Raw genomic sequence first — 21,720 nt, 5'->3', positions numbered from 1 at the left:
CAATAATTTGCAATAAATGATTACATCGTATCATTTAAAAGAGTGCATGACTACATACAGTATCGGAAAGGGTTCTCTAATAAAACAAACAGAATTACTTCCTCCTCCCTACTTTGGCTTTATGCCAATGAAAACCTCTGATATAATTGTGGCACAGTATTGCAAAAATCTGAGTTTCCTGCACAAATATTTTTTTCAACAAAGGTGTATTACTTGAGTACTATTGCTATTGTCCTGATGGTGCATTTTTTAACAATACATTAAGATTTGGGGGAAGATAGAGGCAATTTTAGTAAGGCGTAATCATATGAGAAAAAATTTAAAGGGGCAGCGTGTAAGATTTAGACCGTTTTTCATTCAAGAGGAACAAATTAATTGTAAATTTCAAAAACTTGCAAATGAATGTGTTCTTAATGACCAAAAGTATATTTTAAATATAATCATAGGTCTAGTTATCATGAAATGATATTACATGAGTGGTGGCACTTCTCCGGAGGCGGCCATGTTTGTTATAGCTACGGACAATGGTAAATGGGGCACCTGCAGTATCTCCCGCTGTCCGTTTTTATCCTAGCTATGATATTCAACACCACGTTTTTCTAACCAATACCAATATGAGTTCCTGACTTTTGAACTGTCCCTGATACTGATACCAAATATGTATACCGCTAGTACTATTTATGTGCAAAATTAGCTAAAAAAAAATACAAAAAAAAAAAACACGCCAAAAAAGCGATAATTTTTTTTTAAGGAAATTTTTTAAAGCACATTTTTTAAGCCATACTTATTCCATCGTCGTATTATCCTTAAAATTAATAGGAATTTTCTATTTTTGTAACTTGTCATTTAACTGCTTATACACAAACACACACACACACACACATTTTCAAAGAATACGTAGTAACTTAGCTTGCAAACATTATTTTTGGGGAATTAACAAAAACATGAACAGCACGTTTAGCAAGTGTTCATGGAGGCCCCACACCTCCCTGTCATATTGCTGGCCCAGGGGTCATGCCGCCCAGTTTAAAAACCACTGTTGTAAAGGATACAACTTTTTTTCTTAGAAAATGAATACACCTTAATAAATAACTTAGTAAAAATATTATTTTTACTTTTGTGGAAAAATTGGCTATTGCTACAATTATTTCACCGTCCTTTGAAAATGTTCTCCTTCCTAAGTTTTACCATCCACATGAATTGAACGTTTCTCAAACAAATCAGTTTAAACTAAAATTTTTCTCAATTCATTTATGCTGCCCTTCATACTTGAGCAGAATTCCATCATCCCTGGTTCCCTCTCATTTATCGATGTCCAACCCGAGTCCTGGGCGTTTTCTGACCCTCACCCAAAATCAGCTGGGATAGGTTTCAGCTAACTCACACCCGTGGCGCTAAAGCGCTAAAGCCAACGGATGAATGGATTCCATTTGATGTCACGTGAAGCTGAGATGATGATTCTTCCCCAGCATCCACAGAAAACAGTTTGATCATTTATTGAAAACACCATTTTTTTTAATGGGCTCCAGTTGGAGTAATAAAAATAGCAAACTTTAGATTGTCATCAGCATGACTTTGGAGACACGTCTCATGCTGCTACTACACAGCTTTTTACATAAAAGCATAATAGCATTGGTAGTTAAACATGTCAAGGCCAGAGAGCGCGAGAAAGAGAGGGTCGGTCTAGCGCCTCTTCTTCCACCGTTTGGCCGAAAGGTCAGATGGGCTATTTCCAAAACGCCCGGCGGTGAAAATCAATGGGCAAATCGCAGAGCTCGCTTCCTGTTTGTTGTCACCGCGTCTGTGCGTTTGGCCAGAAAAAAGTCTTTGGGGAGGGGACAGGGAGGAGGGTGCGAAGGCCAGTGGAGATACATCATCGTGTCGGCGGCACGAGACATGCCACGGCCGCAGATTCATCATTGCTACGTCTGCAGGCTGTGAGCGGGAGAAATAAAACACAACGCAGTTTTTATGGGAGACAAACAACTATTAGCTGAAAAGCCTATCTATTTGCACCTATGTATTTATTTTAGTGCATTTTTTTTTTTTAATAAAGCTAACATGCCGCCTGAACTCCCCGCTTCTTCTAAGTCGTGAACATAAATCAACATCTACTTGATGGTTTTCACTTACGGTGGTGCTCATAAGTTTACATAACTTTGGAGTACATGCATACATTTATGAGCACAACCATAAACCTGCCAACTAGTGGTAAATGGTGATATATACGGTCATGCTTTTAAGTTTATGTACCCTTAGGGTATGTAGACTTATGAGCACAACTGTTCTTAAAAGCACACTGGCATTTGCAGACATTTGGTAAGCGTGCTTTAAAATGCACAGGGAATGAAAAAAAAAAATCTCACTTAGAAGTCTCAGTAAATCACGCCCAAAAATGAGCCTGCCATTTTGATTTGACATAGCCGTTATGTTTTTATGTCATAGATAGTTTTTGGTAGATGACTAAAAGGGTTTATCAATTTGCACTCATTTTGGACGGTTCCAGTTGTCCTTCAGGGATTGTGTGAGGTTTTTCATCAAATTTCATCAACATATACCAGACAAACGGGCCTACTAAATTGTGAACCACTTGAATTTTCAACATTGTGTGTGGGCAGAGCATGGCGGTGAAGTTTGATGACTTGCCATGAAACTATTCCATCCTGCCAAAGCCAGTTTCCCTTGACAACATGAACATTTCTTGATATTTTTGTCATTAATAGCCCTCCAAAAAAGTCTCAAGGAGCTACAGTATAGCCGAGAAAGCCCATTTCTAGTTGTAATTCAGAGGATCACAATATAGTGATTTTGTCTTATTATATCTAATTTCTGTAACATTCTACACTGATGCTTAGTTATTTAATCAAGTATTGTAAACATAAGTGACGAAATGAACCATTTATTTTAATTCGGTAAAATATCTAATGTCACCCTCATCATTTTTCTTGATATAGATTAGATTTTTAGGAAATCCACATTGTTTCGCCATTTGCTGTTATCGATTTTGAATGCATCGACAGACTTTTTTCGAAATATTAGGCTATGCTTGAATGCACCATGGGCACTACATACATAGTTAGCAAATAGCGCTAACACTGGAGACTTGTGCTTTATCAAATGATAGCACAGTGGTTGCATGATTGGTTAGCGGTTTCATAGCATTCTTTATCATGAATTTTATATGACTTTTTTAAAAATGGTGGTATGTTGATGTTGGTACCTCTGATGTGACGGCAATAAAAACAGTCACGTGGACTCAGTCTAGCCTTTTGGCTAACGCAGTTACAAAGGCCAAATACGAAATCAAAGCCTGTTAGGTCTATTGCATTGTTGTCCTATTATTTGGTGTGAAAGGATGTGGGTGTGTGACGTGATGTCTTTTGTTTTTCTTGGAACGTCTTTTTTTGACTTCCAGGAAAGCAATGGAATCTTGGCAGTGGTCTTTTCTCAACCTGCTAAGATGCTTTGCAGTAGTTGCCTATCAAGCGACGCCCCTCAGCTCCTGCGTGCTTGTGTGAAATTCAGACAGACTTGTTTCAGTCTCAGTTGTTGTTTGTAAATTCACATTTTTCACATTTTCGGCAGACGAAAATTTGCTGCATCCCTATTTGCCAACTGTATGTTTATTTATAGTGTTTTTGTTTCCTGGGTTGGAAACAGGAGGTGTCTATTTGTGGGCGTCTCATCGGGCAACTACCGGACATTGCATCTATGTTGCAGTGGTCCTTGGATTCAAATGATTTGAGAGCCCCTTCGTGGAATCGCTTTAGACTTGGTGGAAATTGATATAATCCACATTAAAGCGCGTTATGAAGCTTTTTATGATTTTCATAATAGTCGGAGTTAAGGATTGTACAAATGCTTGAACGTAACAAGGTGTTGTGTGAGAGCCAACAGTGAGCCCACTCGTACACCAAGGTGCTCATCACTGATGGCTCAGTGCACAGGGAGTCCATCCTCCTCTCCACTCTCTTTTCTTTTTTGCCCACAGTCATTCCTGTGTGTGAGACTCGCTCTCTCTTGGAGGCCTTTGTCGGAATAATTCTCCTCAAGTGTTATCTTCCCCGCGGCGCCCTGGAGATTCCTTTTGTCCATTTTGAATCACCAGCGAGGCTTGAAATGCCTTGAACCTCCACCGCCGAGTTAATTCTGGCCCGGTTCAACTTTTGGACCTCTCAATTTAAATCGCCTTGCTGTTTATACTTAAGCGTCTGCAAATTGGCACTAATATTACCGTGACATATGCCCGGCATTCACATATTTAACCTTTTTGCACACGTAATGAACAGGCGAGGGTTTTTTCGTAAATCTGCGTATTGGTCCTCATTTGGCCCAGCATCCTCCGCAAGTGACCAGGTCAGCGCAATCCCGGACCGGATCCCACCCACGCCAGCGGCCCCGTCGGGCAATTGGCCTCGCTCCTCCAGAGGCAGGAGGCGCCAGCGTGTCAAAGGACAACGCGTCGGTCCGTGTTGTTTTATTCTTCTTTGTATTAAGCCGGTTATCTGCACAAGTCCAAAGGCTCTTCTCCTCTGGCCCGGCAGAAAACTGCTCTGCGCTCCCGTTCCCACTAGTCACGCCTGGGGCGGGAAGGCCCAAACGCTGGCTAGCCTCCTCCTCCAACCTCAATCCTTCTCCTCCTCCTCACTTTCTGCGCTTACTTTCAAAAAGAATTCACGTTGTTTTGCATGTCCCACTACGTGGAGTATGTAGACTCTGACCTCACGGGTGCACTAATTTGGAAAAAAAAGCATATTTGCTCTCATCTACAATGATTATTTGTCTGCATATTTTCCCTATTATACTGTTTAATATAATCAAACAAATGGTAAGATTAGACAACGATAACCTAAGCAAACATAAATTGCTGTTTGTTTTATGAGTATTCAGGGAAAGAAATATACAAAGCTATCTGACCCTCTGTGAAAAAGGTTCTTGGCCACCCTTTTGAAGTCTTGAATCTACTGTTGTTGATCATATTTTCACTTATTTTTCCTGACCACACCCAAGCAGGGTTTGGGAATTCAAGTAGAGAAAGTGAAAGACTCTGCCAGTTTGGCTTTAACCATGTGCTTCTACTTAACCGGCTGGTAAATGAATTGGATTGAAAGAAGCTAAATTTAAACTGTGTCAGGGTTTTTACTTTCTAGACCTCAGTGTCTCATCTCTGCATCTGCAAAGACCTCTTAAGTCTGACCTTTCTGGTCTTGGACACCAGAGATTTAGGATTTTTGTTCAAGACTGTCTGATAAAAGGTCAGTGCTGCTATGATTAATGAGAAATGCAGAATGCATGTGCCTTTCCCGTCACTTAGTTTTTCATTCAGTTAATTCAAGCATAATTCCTTTTTTTAAAATGTTCTTGCGTTCATCATGGCTTGTCAGGACAGTTGAGTTTTAATATGTGACTTCATTATTTGTCAAAGTGAAGCATCAAATCTCAGATTTGAGATGTTTCATTGTCCTTGTTCAAAAAAACATGGCAGAATTTGTTTTTTGTACGGACCATTTTGTTTGTTTTGTTTTTGTGTAATAATTACACAAAATTACACATTGGTCTCATCTACACACTTTTCCCACTCAGCCTCCTCGCAGGTTTTGGTCCAACAACCACCATGTTTCATGTGTGCCACGCGCTTCCGGCTGAGCTCAACTAAACTGAGAGGAGTTAATAACTTCATTCATTTTTCTGTCTCTCGGTACGGCATGGTAATGGATTGCTTATAATGCAATATCATTCAGAGGCCCGGTGGTTGACACCTGCCTTTGATGCTTTCGGGGGGAAAAAAAAAAAAAAAGTAAGTTGGGGCTCTCAACGTAACTTAGTCAAGGTCCCTCTGTAATTGAATCATCATTGCAACGCTCCTGAAGAGCATTGCCTCTTCGTATGTGTTACTTTGTTGTCATCTTGTGGACTTGAACTTGAATCCTTTCCTTCTTCTTCACCCCAAGTCATGTTGTTAGAAAAAGAAGAGAAAAAAAAAACAACACTCCTCTTCTGGCTTCCTTTAAAACGCTACCTTTGGTGTTCCTGTGTGTATGTTTTCCTCTATTACAAAAGTGCTGTAATGAGAAGGAAAACAAGGAGATTTTTCTCTTTTGTTGCCTCAGAGGGAGAAAGCGACACGTCTCCTCGCCCGTGAGCTTCACTTTTGTCTTTGCGGCGTTCCAAGCGCTCCTTGGGAAGCTCCGGCGACTGGGGAATTGGGCGCGCCCAAGCGATGCTGGTGGCGAGGTGCCGGGGATGCGTTTCAATTAAGAAAAGGGGGCTGCGTTAAACCTTGCAAATCCCCCCCACGGAATTCTGACCTCACACCAACTCTTGTCCCATCTTTGCTTTGTGGTTGAATCCCAAGGTGTCGTCACTGCGGGCGACCATACGGGGGAAGGAAGGACAAGAGCGCGCCGGCATCGGGCCTGCGTGTTTCCATTAGATTGTCATGTTGGGCTAATTAGAGAGCGGCAACATGATTCACCTTGTTAATTAGGAGCGCTTGCACACCACGTGCCCACCCGAGGGGGCGCATAGAGAGAGAGCGGCTCAGAGGCTGCTTAGTCGCCCGCCCCCTATGAAGATATCCCCTCTTTCTCATCTACCTCCTTCTTCTCCTTTTTTTTTTTTTTCTTATTTCAAAATGAATAAATCATTGGCGGCGTCCTCTCTCCGCAAGTGCGAATGTGTGAGTTTTCATCTTTCCTGGATGCAAATTAGACGTGATCAATAGAAAGAGAGAGAAGGTGGGTGGGCGGGGGGGTGTTGAATCTGCGAAAAAAAAAAGTGGAAAAAAAAGGCTGACTGCTAGACGACGTGAAGATACGAGATGGAAGGACATTTAAAGCAGGAAATTCCCCTTACATCAGCGATCATTTTAATGATTTCGGAATGGGCAGAACACTTCCCTCTCGATGCCTTCGCAGGTCATGCAAATGTTAGTAAAAACAATTCTTACTGCAGTGCACACGTTAAATCAGAACCATTTTGAGACTCCCTTCCAAAGTCTGCGAATGGCTCTCAAGATTATCCTGTGGTTTGAAGTATTCAAAATGACAAAAATCAAGTACAAAAACTAACGTTGGACACAAGTATCTCACATATCAATAATCAGTCTGATTTTCGGCTAATCCCTGTTTCTGATCATAGTCAGCAAAAGTCAAATTAATGGGTGCCCCTGAAAGATTATCCTGAGCAATTATGGGGTTTGGTAAATCCCCTGTTGCACCATGCTTCCTCCCACAGAACACACACACCGTCAAAGCACACGTTTATTTTTTTTTTCCCCGTCATTGTTAAGATACCCAAAATAAAAATTTCACTCACTATGACAGGTGAAGTTGAACTGCCTTTATTTTCAGAACAGACGCATGACACGACTTGTCCCTTGTCAAATATGGTCCGTGCAGAAACTGGGTCTGCACCAAAAATAAAATCTCCAAATATCAGTAAAGGGTCACACCCTGACGTAGATATTAATCAATGGGGGGCTTGGAATAATTGCTTCTTTCTCTGTGAACCATTTCTGATGCCCCATATCTATCTGTCTCATCCATCCATCCAGAAACCACATAAAATATCAAATGTGCCAATATTTATATTTGATAGATGAAGAAGATGCTGTGATTTCAATAGACTTGACAACCCATCCAGACCATGTCTTACCACAACACTTTAGCTGATATATAAGCTCAGCTCAGTCCGTATTTGTTTTTTGTTTTTTTTTACCTGTGAATTTGAGATTTGACTCTATGCCAGCAATGTCCTCTCGGGTGCTGTATATTCTTCTTGGATGTGTTATTTTAACAGTTGTGTTTTTATGCAAAACAAAACGAGAAGGAAGAAAGTGTAGTTATACAATACAGAAAAGTAGACAAAGTGCAAAGGTGATTTAAAACGTATGCATTCCACAACAGAGAGATTACCTGCTGTGTCCTGTTGGAGAAAAATAGGGTGGCAGCGGAGGGTTCGGTCTTTCTTTAATGGCGTGGTCTTGAGCCAGTACTTCCTTTTAGCTTGGTTTGCAGCCCCGCAGCCGTGTGTGACGTCAAGCAGAGCATGTTGTGCTCCGCCAAGGACATCTGTCTGTAAGCGTCTGGGCAGCCGCGAGCCTCCCCTCGGGCCACGGGGGGATGGAGGGACGAAAGGAGTGAAAATGCAAGGAGGGGGGAGTGCAAAGTCTTTGTTAAAAACAGCCAAAGATGAAGAAGGGCAGGTCGGCCATCATGGCAAGCCTAACAGACGTCGTCATCTATTTGAGGCATATTTGCTTCCATTTTTTTGGTTTACATGTCAGTACATTAAAATACTTTGAGATCTAAAAGAGCTTTGAGCTACAGGAGACATCAATTTTTGGCGTCAAGCGGCCACTTTCGGTGAAGGCCGTCTGAGAGATGTACTGGGTGTTCACATTCGCTCGCCAACAAATACATGAGTCGTTCATAACATCAGGCAAACGCAGTGGCGTTTACTCAAAGCTCTATCCAAGTTAGATTGATTGTGAAAATGTTTTTACACATGCTGACCTTTTGTTGATAATTTAACTTTACAAGTTGCCGTCCCCACGCTTCAAAAGGGCACAACTGCAATCGCTGCTATTTAAGAGCCTTTTGCAAACATGGATATATATATATATATATATATATATATATATATATATATATATATATATATATATATATATATATATGCAATCTCTTTACAAACCTTTGCAGTTCTTTAGGTGCTTTATGTATTGCGCATGCTAAAGTGGAAAAAAAAGTGTGAGAGCTTTATTTGGATTTGCTTTTATTGAAGATTGTGAAATATATGTTTCATTGACACTGGACATTTTAGATTTTTTATATTTATGGGACAGTTGTTTTAAATAGGACAATATTTGAATCAACACAAATTGGGAGACATGTCCAATGAGAAACAATATGAAGTTGAAAAGTAAAAATCCCAGTTTTTAGGTCAATTCATCATATGAAGCAATTTCACAAACAAATGAGCCACAAATCCCTCGTCAAAGACTTTAATTTAATGTAAGTCTCAAGCAAATACATTTATTTCATGATACATGCACTGGTGGAGCACGACAGGATTCAAGCGTCCATTTTTTACTAAATTCCTTGTCACTTGTGATTATCGCTTAACAACAAATCCATTTACCATACAAATCACAAGTCAAGTTATGATGAACTTTATTCAAATTAAAAATGTGAAAATACAGTTTACAATCGTGGCTACAATCCGCCGTCTGGGATTGGTGGACGGGGCGCGACGGCACCAGATTGAAATCAGAAATATGTCTCCCCAGCGTCGTCAGTGACTGGAAGCTTGGGGACGGAGGGCTTGCAGATGGCAAAAAAAGGAGGTCTTCATTTATCGTACGGTCATAAATCTGAAAATGCAGGCAGTTGCTGTGGGCGCTGGGAGCACATGCCTGGTGCCAACTGCCAGGCTGGGGTGCCGGCATCCTGGTGCCATCAGTGAGATAGCCCTCTCTCCCCTGCTCAATCGTTTTCTTTCTCTCTGTCTAGTCTAGTGTCTCATTTTACAGTTGGACTCTTTAAGGTTAGGCCCACGCAGATTTCCAATTGGTTTGGGGCAGAAGCTAATATGGTTAGCATTAATCATTTTCACCCATCCGTCCAGCCATCCATCCATCAGATCCGGGCAGTCGAGCCAGTCCAATGCCCTCAGTTAAATCTACGCCTTGGTTAGTTTTTGACCTTTTGTTGGTGGATTTTTGGCAAAAAAAAGGTTTGCTGTATGGCTGTAGGCTGTTCCACTCACTCTCGACAAGGCATTTGGATGCTACATTTGGATGCACCACCCTAATCTGAGCCAGTATCTCTTAGTGCTCACTAACTAGCCATGAGGATAATTTAAAACCAAGATAAAATATATAATGTATTTACTGTGAGGTTTCTGTGTAAAATATTGTAAATTGACTCACACTTATACTGTATAGCACTTCTCTATCTCAGATACTCAATGCATTATACTGAAAACTAATTTACTTATTGATGACACTCTATTAGGAGCAACTGGGTGATCCATGCTTTGCTCAAGGACCCTTTGACATAGTCGCACTGATTGAACCCAGAACCTCTTGGTTGGAAGATGACGACTCGACTCTGTATGCATGTGATGTCAAGCTGGGTAAAATTGCATCAGCACATCTCACCATCCAGACTTCCAGCATGGCTTCAATTCTTCAGTTCTCGACCGTTTATCTGAGCACTTTGGGAGAACATGACTGATTCTGACACATTTGACTACCAAGCAGACGTGCTAATCACATACACCCCTGTGCTGCCGGAAGAATTTTTGCGCGTATATTTATTTCTATGCCTGAACTTGTTTCGTAAAAGCAATTTATTTTGTGATTTTTGTTGCCAGTCTCTAGCACTGCCATTATTCCGCCTTGACGTTGTGTTGTCAGTGCGTTTGAATTTCTCAACAGTTCCGCCGTGCTAAATGTGAAGTGGCAACACCCTAAAGGCCAGGCCTCGCCGGCGGGCTTTCAAGGGAGAAATATCACAGGCAACTGCATGCACATTTTAGATCCCACTTTGTACACCAAAGCAACCTTTTCCACGGACCCCAGCATCTGAAAGTAAATTCCCCCCTCCACGCCCACCGCCTCCTCTCGATCTGATCAGACGACGACGCAGTGCCCGGCCAAACACATGCTGGGAGATAACATAAAAGAACATGGGAGACATGAAAGCGCGCATTGATTGTCCCTGTTCGCCTCAGCCCCAGCGGGCAGGCACACAGGCAGGCTGGTGGGTACGCATCCCCCAGTGCTGCGGCCAAGTTGCAGTCATGAGGCGCGCGCGTGTGTGTGTGTGTGTGTGTGTGCGTGCATGCCTGTGTGCGTGCCCGCCCTTGGTTTTTGCCACAAGGTGGGGATCAAATCCCGGGTTTCACGGTCTTTGCGGGGACCGCTTTGGTGGAACCCACAAGTTCAGACCTCTTTTTGAGGGTCAAGACTCACTTTTAGAGTTGAGGTTTGACTTGAATTTTCGTTGAGGTTACGGTGAGGGTCAGGGTTAGGCAAGCTGTTGTGATGGTTAGCTATGCCAATGGCATGTCCCCACTTTGATAGTAAAGCCCCATCTGTGTGTGTGAGAGAGAGTGTGTGTCTGTGTCTGCATGCTACACCCCCTGTGCCACCGCCCCGGGCCCTCCCAGAACCAACCAATAGAAAGGGCGGCTTCTAGCCATGCTGGGCTCCCCCTCAGGCCTGCGGCTAGACGTGACATTACTTTGGGCAGAACCCCCCCCTCAAACCTCCCCTAAATGCACCCGGCACAGCACCAACCATGTGACTGGACCCGCTTCCTTGCACACGCGCACAAATTTGTCCTCAGTCTTCAATGGCAGCTCTGTTAATGGCTGACAGCAAGCCACCATTTTCTTGAGATCGAGCATGTTTTGGGAAAATTCAGCTCCCGAATCAAGTTTCACTTTACTAACATGTAATCATCTACTTACTGGTCATGTTCGTCAAGAGCATACTCGCAAAAACGTATAAAGACAAAAAGACACACGACGTCTGACAATTTGATTTGAAATGAATCATTTTGTGCCAAGAAAATTCATTTTGGTTCATGAGTAGACCTACAAAAAAAGTCTCCAGCAGATGATCTGCAAAAAACAGGGAAAGTCGGTTTGAGAGCTCCAAACCAAAAATAGTTTGAAATTAGTCATGGATGAATTCAGATGAGTTTGGGGTGTGCCTCACCGTTCGCCCAAAGTCAACTGGGAAAGGCACGAGGATAATCACTGGATGGATCTCTCTTTTAAAATTAATTTCGCCCTTGTAGCCGTTTTCCTAGATGAATTTTTGTGGGAACACTTCCTATGATTAGACTCGCAAAAAAAAGTCATGTACGATGGTTGACAGTTGTGAAATTCTTCATTTTGGCAACGTTCCTCTAAGACTTGGTCTGACCCTTACCAATAAAACCACCTAAAATAGAAAAATAACAATAGAAAGAAAATACCAGTCAATCGTAATTTAAGGTAGAATCGTAGAAAATGTTTGGCTAGTTTGTTTGCTAACATTCTGTTTCTTGAAAACTATAAAATTGAAATGACATCAGGTTATACTTTGAGTGCCAGTGCCAATATTTTATGAATTTAAAATGCTATTTTTGTATTTATTGTACTTGATATTAAATGTATACCGATGTACAATATGTGTACTTTTCTTGTTTTTTTTTGTTTTGTAGATGCAACAACAGGAACTGGCCCAGATGAGGCAGCGGGACGCTAACCTCACAGCGCTAGCAGCCATCGGACCTCGCAAAAAACGCAAGGTGGACTCTCCGGGGGCCACCCCATCAGGGACTGAGGTGAGAGCGGAACCGGTTTTAAACCCTAAATTGAAATAACGTCAACTCACAATTTCCCTTAGTACCACAACGCCCAAGAAAGAAATTATTTGAAATTTATAACATGGAATTAACACGTTATCTTATATCATAAGCAATCCCCCACATCATTCTTATTTTGCCTCTAGGGGCTGTGAGTTGCATAGGGATTATATTAAAGCAATTTAGAGCGATGCTGTGAACATGAGTGTGATGCTGTTGCAGAGCTATAGTAAAATGCTTAAGCGTGAAACAAATTCAGAATGACATGATGCCACTGGGTTGCGAAATTCCAGGAATTTTCAAAGTTGAAACATTTAAATGGGAATTTAAATGGAACGTTACTTCTTAGCCGGGAAATTTAAGCTTTTAACATAACCATGCATACACGCTATAGTTTTAAGTGTGCTGATGTACCTTTAAGGGGCGTGGCCTATCGAGAGATATCAGCAGCTGGAGTCGTTCAAGTTGGGGCAAGGTCTGTGTGATCGTTGGGTGTGTTTTCATTTTGTTTTTCTATATTTGACCGGTTGTGCGGTTCAATAATCGCTTAAAAGTGCATCTGTGATGGCTCAATGTCGTCCTTTATGTGATGTTTTTACGGTGGCCATAAACAAAAGCGCAGACTTGAGTGTCATATTTCGGGTCATACATGAAGTCATGCGTGGCTGCCGCCGCCGCTCCACAAAGTTGCATTTTCCCTTCGGGCGCTCCGCGGGAACATTTGAAATTCCACATATTCTGCCCGTACGTCTGATTCATCTCAAACGAGGCCGAGTTTTGAATGCGAAATCGGTCATTTAAATAACCCGCCCGTATCGAGCCGCCGCGTTGTCTCGGCATGCCGGGCTTTAGTAAATGTGGCCGGTAAAAAGGCATAAATAATAAAATAAAAGCATTACTTCTGCTCCTTGAGCGCAGTGCCGAGCTCTTTCACAATGTTTTAGCCTGATGGGTATTAGCCTGCGACCTTCTGCTGCAGTCCAAAAAAGAAAAAAAAAAACAAAGCTGCTCTCCTAAATGCAGTTGTACAGCATAAACATGAATATACATTGTTCTTTTTTTGTTGCTGTTAAATGTCCTGTTCATGTTTAATTAGAGAGGCATAAGCACAGTCCTCTGGAGTGTTTGCAGAGAAGGAAGAGGAGGGGGGAATCTTAACTTATTTTCACTTGGATTTCACCTCCTCGCATTTCTTCATTTCACATGGGCTGCGAGAGCCGCGGGCGTTCTCTTTCCTTTCTCCAGAGCAAAGTGAATGTGACTTTTCTAAGGGGGTCACAGGATGCCTGCAGGCCTGTGGGTGTTACTGGACTGTTGCCTGCTCTCAGCTTCACTGAGGGGCTTGTCATAGATTTCATCTCCACAGAAATGAGCCGGGGGGTGCTCCCGTGGCCAGGAGCGCAGGCAGGCAGGCGGGCAGGCAGCCCGACGTTGCGGAGGGCCCACGCTGATTATTTCCCTCTGACATCGCATCCTGAGCTTTTCCGCATAAATCCCAGACAAAGGGGGCCCTTCAGTGCCGTGCCAGTGCTTCAATTACGAGCTGGATAATGGCGTTGGTGTGATCCTGCTCCCGTAATACTATCCCAGCCCTCCATGTTTGCTCACCTTTGCGACCGAAATCAGGTGACGCTGATCCTCTTCCTTGTTTTATTCGAGGGCCCGGGTTCCAGTGTTGGGAAAAAGTCATTTTTATTTGCAGAAGATTACGGGAGAACACGTTCAAAAATGCAAGATACAGTTTTCCCTATCCGTGGCCTTCTGGTTGTGCTTGTCCCAACAACAAACACCATCCTCTGGTCTGCAAAAATTCATTTAATCTTAAACACACACACACACATCCATTTTATACAGCTGCTTATCCTCACAAGGGTCGCAGGCTTGCTAGTGCCTATCCCAGCCAGCTTCGGGCAGTTGCAATTGCAGGGCACACAGCGACAAACAACCATTCACACACCCAATAAAACCTAAGGTATGTCCAATACACCCGCCATGCATGTTTTTGGAGTGTGGGAGGAAGTCGGAGTACCCAAAGAGAACCCACGCGGGCTTAGGGAGAACATGCAAACTCCACACAAACTCCCTGAAATGTTCTAGGCCATTAATGTAATCCGTAACCTGTACAAAAATTGAAAAAATGTATGCGGAAATTAATTAAACGACTGATACTTTGTGGTTGCACAAGTGTACACACCACCTTATTATTTGTGATGTGGCTGGAGTATAGCCGTCACTTTCAAATGTTTTCCGAATCAACTCTATTGATGATTCCATGGATTATCCAAATAATATGATTTAACTTTTATTTTGCATTAAAGTAAAATGCAAAACCAATGACTTGTTCCAATTACTTTGTATTGAGTATTGCTTATTGGACAAAAACAGCGACTAAAAGACAACTCTAACTCAGAGTAACCCACCACAATCAAATTTAATTTAAAAGGTAGTAAGTGCATTCTTGCTATCATTTGAAGTGCCTATCATTAACCAGTTAGAGTTCAGATGTTCTAGTCGGCTTTTCCTGACATTTTTAGTCACATCTTACAGTACAAACTATCGTCCCAAGATGGTGTCCCACAGCGTTAGATGGATCTCATTGCTTCAAGTTACCAGTCAGGAGAAAGAAAATAATAAACATACCATGCGATACAGTGAAATTAGTCAATATCAACTCCACTTTATAAGACTTAAGAACTACTTTAGAAGTTGAATCAGTAATTTCACTTGACCAAGTATTTATTTATTTTGCCCAAGTATCTTCACTAGTGAAGTCGTGTGAGTACTTTTGCAACCGCTGCTGACTGCCGAGGGCTGTGAAACCCAGTCAAGACTGTGAGTGTCTGCAAACCGGGACGGGAACAAAGAGGGCCTTACAGGACTCCGCGGGGAAGATTAGCTGCCAGGACCCAGCGGTGGATCTCAGTTGGGGGTCGCTCAGTAGTTCCCCCCCAACCATCCTCCAGCCACAACCCCCTAATCAGCACTCGGTGGCTTTTGAAGTCGGGCATAAAAAGTCCAGGGTGAAGCACCTTGAGGAATAAGGAGGGATGGAGAGTGGTGACAAAAGGGCAGCTGAGGGTCGACGGAAAGTTAACCGAACCTTTTGTGTGCCCTTCGACAGAGTGTTGCTCAAAGTCTATCTTCAAAGGTCCAAATCTGGGGCGGCACAGTTGGCCATGTGGTTGATGCATCTGCCCTGCAGACAGAGACTCTGGGTTAGAATCTTGACTCTGTATGTTCTCCTTGTGCTTGTGCAGTTTTTATTTTACTCTGGCATTGCCCCATATCAATACAAATCCCTATTAGCCTTTGTCCATACCTGTGATTGTGAATTGCCTGTTGCCCAAAGTTAGCCGGGAAAGAGATCTGAATACGTGGCCTAGGGTGTCAAGAAATGACCGGCGAAGAAAAATTGAAGACCCCGAGTCCAAAAAATAGTTGACACAGCGCGCACACATTGTGTCCAATAATGAATATGATCGCGCCTCTCTCGAGTTAGTCACAACAACAGCCATCTTACACAATAGAAAGGAACAAAACGACTACAAAATTGTTGCTCCACTCAAACAACACGGCTGCAGTATGTTGTTGTTGCTACGAGCGTCAACGCATCCTTGACACATTTAAGACTTCTCATCCAGCCCCCGTTTATAACACGAAGGGTCTTGTTTGCCAACGCGAAAATGGCGTTTCCGGGTGCGCCCTGTCGAATGTCTTGCCTTTTACCTTCTTCCTTTAAGGCCGAAGATCAGAAAAAGTGAGGCAATAGAGTGAGAAGGGTAGCGGGGAGGGAGCACAAGGAAAACTGATGCCCTTTCCTCCAGCTAAATTAACAGGAATCACGTGGAAAACAATCTGAGTCTCCGATGAAGAAAAAGGGGGAGTGCAATGGAGGGGGGAACCATTAAAATGAGCCCCGAGCAATGGACTGCACCCAATATCACTAAAGCTGCACTCACTACAGATGTGGAGGCTGGCTTACAGGCAAAACCACGCTCTGTTCTATAGCTACAATTAAAATCAACCTCGCTGCCAAAAGTGGGAGGGGTGGGTGGTATCGGGAGGGGCGGGGGGTGGGGGGCGGGGGTTAGAAAGGCAGACATGGAACATCAAAGACAGATTGAAATGTGTAGTCAGTAATAAGAGTGGTCTCCCAGCCCCCGAGGTCCTCGGCGGTCCCCCTTGTTAATGAGAAATTTTGACCTCTGGTTTGTAAGTTAAACTTGTAATCTCGGTTAATGAAGTAAATCAATCCCAACTCCGGAGTGTCTCTTTCTTCCCGCCACTGTCCCTCCATCTTTTGCCCTTCTTCTCGGGGTCTTCCGTCAGACAAACAGGAAGCTAACAGAGCGCCGGGGTTTCCGGAGCTGGAGGGAGGGAAGGCGCGGGCGAAGCGCTCGGACCAGTCGGCGGGGCGGGATGTTTTGTTAAGGGGACCGGCCGAGTGAAAGCGAGAGGGGTTAAACGCGGTCGTTAAGTGGGTTCACCTCCCACCGCCTCTACTTCTTTATTCCCGTTGGGGGTTTGGTGGATGATGTCAAGTCTACTGGATGGTGTTACTCCTCCTACTGGCCTCTACTGTACAAAGAAGACTTTAACGCTTTAACATTCGGCATATTGGCGCAAATATCGGCCTCGGTTTGAGGGCATGGTGCTTCTGCCTCACAGCGATCAAGTTCGGGTTTCAAATCGTTGCTCCTGTCTGAATTAACCAAAGATGCGAATATTAGTTGGAGTGTACCCTGCCTCTTGCAACCCGAGTGAGGATGAGTGCTATAGAAGATGGGTTAATGGTTGATGCCAGCCATTTAATACAAAAAGAAATGCTTCCCTTGTACACAATGAAATCTTGAATTTCACCAGTCATTCCGGACGATTATGATTTTAGAGGATTTTAATTGAAGTACTAGACCCGACAAACATTTATTTAAAGGTCTGATTTATGGTTAAATAAAACAAACAGTCCTGTATGTATTAATTTTTAAATCAGTTTGAGCATTAACGTCACATTCCTATATTGTGCATAACTTGCTTAATACTTGTGCGGAATTTTAATCATTTTTGGGTCATTTTTTCCACATTCTCACTATAATTTATTTATGGGATGGCACACTCCTGGTAGTGTGATAACTGAGTAGTTGTGCAATGTTGAACTTTTTGACCCTTGATTTATTGCCCAGCCCTTGTACACACTAATAAGCATTTTATTAGCAGTGTGGTTTTTGTTTATTAATGAAAAGTGTTTTGGGAAAGGCCATTTTAACCTTTTAACAGTTTTTTTTTTGGTGTGAATTTATTTATGGGGTATTTTCTAAACATTTGAAGTGCTCATTTACACATTGACTCACATGATGCTTAGTGAAAACAACTTATAGAAATGTCTTTACTTTCTACGGGACAGGCATGTTATTACTGCTGTTAAAAAAATAATAAACCAATTGTCTGTTTAAAAAAAACAAAAACAAATATAAACCACAGACTTTTAGCAGTGCACTATATCATCAGACTGTAATGAAGCCATAGCATTCCGGTGTGAATTCCCCCGCTTCCTCTTAAACATGATTAAAAGTGGCTACACTTGAGAGTCTGGCAATCAGTTTCATAAAGTCAAGAAGATTGTGATATTAGTTTGACTCTATTGCTTGTTTGCAGCGAGGACCCACAAAAGGCTTTCGTAATGCTCGCAGGGTCTGCCTGGCTGGATGCCAAGAGCGTTAACTCGCTGCTCTTTGCCAACTTCCCAGTGCATGGTGGAGCACAGGTTAGAATACTTAGGATGCAGTATTGAACGCTATATACATGATTATTACTGCTTGTTTCGGCAAGAAAATGCCAAGCCGCATCCTGCGTGTATTAGAACAGTATGGCTTTGTAGTCAAGGAAATGAGATTGCCAGCAGTCCAGACCTGTCTACCATTGGAAAATGTGCGGTGTATTATGAAGCGTAAAATACGACAAGAGTCCAACTCTTAAGGAACTGAAGTTTTGCATCCAGCAAGAAGTGTCTTACATACGTTTTTACATACGCTAGAGAATTTCCTATTAATGCATTTGACGGTGAACTTCAGAATAACCCTTACCATACCAAATAATAAAACAATATGATATGACCTTGATATGTTTTCGTTTTGAGAACAGTCGGAGGGGAGTTTAAGAGACGCAATGACTCACTTTGTTGGTGACAGCCTGACAGTTGCAGACCACTTTTGAACAAACGCGAATGTATTCTGTGGTTGTCACTTTGTTTCATTGAACTTCATGGCCAAAGAGTTGTCTGAAAATCTCAGTTTATAATCAACTAAAAGAAAGGAATGTTGATTGAAGAACGGTCATTCATAATTAAGTTTAAATACGTTATTTGGTTTTCTGCTGGTTTTTCACCAAGCAAAACATATATTTTCTTTTATTTTTAGCCCAAAAAACAAAATACTCAATAGCTATGTCTGAAGTCAGAAAAATCGTTCAGTTGACTTCACCCCTGCGTTTTTTGTGGTTGTTATTCATACATAATGACACGAAAGAATTCCCAACTTTTTTAGTCAACGTTGAAAGGTCTCACGTGAGCTATGCTTACTTTTTGAACATTCTTTTCGCAGAACGTACAATCATGTGTCGACAATGTACATATTGGCACTGAGTGTGTAATGGTCGTATTTAGATAAGACACTTCCATACATCCATATTAATGCTGCTCGTTTCTTTCATGGCCCTGAAATAATGGTTAAATATACAGTTTTGACAACAAAGTTGAGCCCAAGGCACTTCAAAAAGATACCAATCTTAAAGAAATTAATTACCTCCCTTGTTAATCTTGATATAATTAAATTTCTCCGAGAACGAATCCGTCCGCCGAGCCACTACGGAGGCGTGCCGATAGAGGCTGGGCTCTGGAGCTGCAGCCTGCCGGCCAGGGGAGCCGGGAAAGCGCAGACCCACTCGTCGCGGCCTACGCCTTCTGCGGGAAAATGACGTTCCTGGGGGGACAGGACAAATAGCAAAACTCTCGATTTCTGACTGTGTGAAATCGTGGCGCTAATGAAGTCGTCAACATGATGCTTATGAAAGGATCAAGTCTCTGGAGATGTCACTTCAAGTCCCGTTAGGTTGTTGGAAAAATGGTTCCATGTTAGCAATTTGTTAAATCTCTTGCACCTAAATGCAGGACAGTAATTCAATTTCCATACCTATAATGTCTGCCTAAATGGGTTGCTTATTCAAAATCTTGCTATTTGGTAGCAGAATGAATGCTCTCATGTTAGCATTTTACAAAACATTTGTTTTCTTGAAAAGTTCGCCTCAGTGTACAACTAAGTCAACTCAGATTTGTTTTTGTATTTTAAATAAGGGGAATGAGGTTAACATTCCTTGTTTCTTTTGTCACTTTATGGGAGAATACCAACTGCTTAAATCTTAGGATTCCAGAATTTTATTTGAAATTACTATTCGAATACAGGACAAGATGAAGTTTAGCAATTGGCCACAGCCGTCTCTTTAATTCCAATTATAAATAATTTCCGACCATTTTTTAACCCTGGTACAATATGTTTGGTGTTACAACCCAAAATAATAATAATAACAACAACAACAACAATAATAATAATACCACTACAACCACCACCACTACTACTATTAATATTGATATCATTATTGATTTTAATATTCTAAATGCAATAACTAATAATATTAATATGATTTATTATTATTTATAATAATGATAACACTATTACTACTCTTACTACTATGACTACCACTAATTATAACATGACTGCTTCAACGACTAATTGTGAAAATATTATTACTACTACTAATACTACTAATGATAATAATAAACGTGACAATAATACTACTAGTACTACTACTTCTATTAATAGTAATATTTTTACGACTACTATAACTACTAATATGATGATAATAATAATAATAATAATAATAATGATAATTGTAATAATAATACCATCACCACCACCACCACTGTTACTACTACAATTAATAACAATAATAGTAATAAGTTAATAATAGTAATTTATTACTACTACTTCTAATGATGATAATATAAACATTATAATAAGGTCACATGGTCTAAGTGCCTTTAAAGGAGTGCTTATACACTTGGTACCAACCACGAAATACAGGCTACTTGTTGCTTTCTATTGACGGTTCTTTTTAAATGTTCTTTGCGTTGCCCTCTCGCTCACATATTCGCCGTCGTGATTTTTCCGCTTTCTCGGAACGCGAAGAAAAAAAAAACCACCATCTAAAATTAGCTTGCAAAAATGGTGGCCGAGAACAAACAAGGCGGTCCATTAGAGAGGCCCGGGTTATTGGCTGCCTCGCCTCTTCTGGTGGCGGCCCCATTAAAAGTGGTAATGTGCGCCCGCAGCCGTGCCTGGGGAGCCACGAGGGGGCCACGCCAGGCATATTTCACATGCATCACACACACGCTCATGCTGGAATTAAATAGAGCAATGTTCCCCTAAAAAAAGACTGAAGTATATCTCTTTCTGATGTGCGTCCCGGGCAAAAAAAAAAAAAAATTCATTGATCTCAGAATGTCCCTTGGCAATTATAAAATATTAAATCCAAGTCGCACTTTTCGTCTCAGCTTAATTTTTTTTCTTTCGCTTTCTCACCCACTCTCTCCTCTCCTTAGCTTTTCGCTGCTTTTGACCAATTTAGAAATAAAGTAATAAATGATGGTCTTGGTGAAAAAAAAAAAGAAACTGGCTTTTCAAAACTTCTTTTGTTATGATTCTCCCATTGTTTTTGCGCATGGTTAAATGAGAGTCAAACCTGTTTTCCACCGCATCCATAACCTCATTCAGTGGTAGTAGTATGAATAACAATAAAATGCAATAATAATAATAATTCCCTATTAAAACGTGGTTTAAGATTGCCTTGAACTATGTTACCCAACAACTTTGTGATTTTTGTTTTCATCATCATCATAATAAATTAATTTATAGCAATGTATAAACAAATTGAATTAATAACAATAATTGTAAAATCTAAAAATATTCATACATATTAGTGTAATATAAGAATGAAAATAAAAGACAAAATATCATAATTATATAATTACACGATTGACAAATCTAAATAGTTATGATTAATAACAATAACTGGCAAAATCTAAAAATGTTTATATAAATGTGTATTATTATTATTATTATTATTATTATTATTATTATTATTATTATTATTGAAAGTATTATTAATCTTGACTGCTATCTAAACTGCTTGTCCAAATACTATTACTGCTGCTGATACTACTACTACTACTACAAACACCACCACTATTACCACTGGTAAAATTCATGAGATTAGTTTTACAAATACTACCACTATTATTACTACT

General features: G+C 41.3%; 1 protein-coding gene across 2 annotated transcripts in view; it reads left to right on the top strand.

Moving 5' to 3' along the window:
• The window catches only part of LOC148424425 (transcription initiation factor TFIID subunit 4), a 79,227-nt gene that overhangs the window by 39,846 nt on the left and 17,661 nt on the right, over positions 1-21,720 (top strand). For both annotated transcript variants that reach the window (XM_088413713.1, XM_088413714.1), the window contains one exon: positions 12,222-12,344. In XM_088413713.1, the coding sequence (XP_088269839.1) occupies positions 12,222-12,344 (123 nt within the window). The remainder of the gene's footprint in view (positions 1-12,221; positions 12,345-21,720) is intronic.

This window comes from Hippichthys cyanospilos, chromosome 4 (assembly GCF_059441005.1).
Source record: "Hippichthys cyanospilos isolate Australia breed blue-spotted pipefish chromosome 4, RoL_Hcya_1.0, whole genome shotgun sequence".
Classification (NCBI taxonomy): Eukaryota; Metazoa; Chordata; class Actinopteri; order Syngnathiformes; family Syngnathidae; genus Hippichthys; species Hippichthys cyanospilos.
The sequence above is the reverse complement of the archived record's forward strand: the minus strand, read 5'-3'. Positions and strand labels throughout refer to the sequence as shown.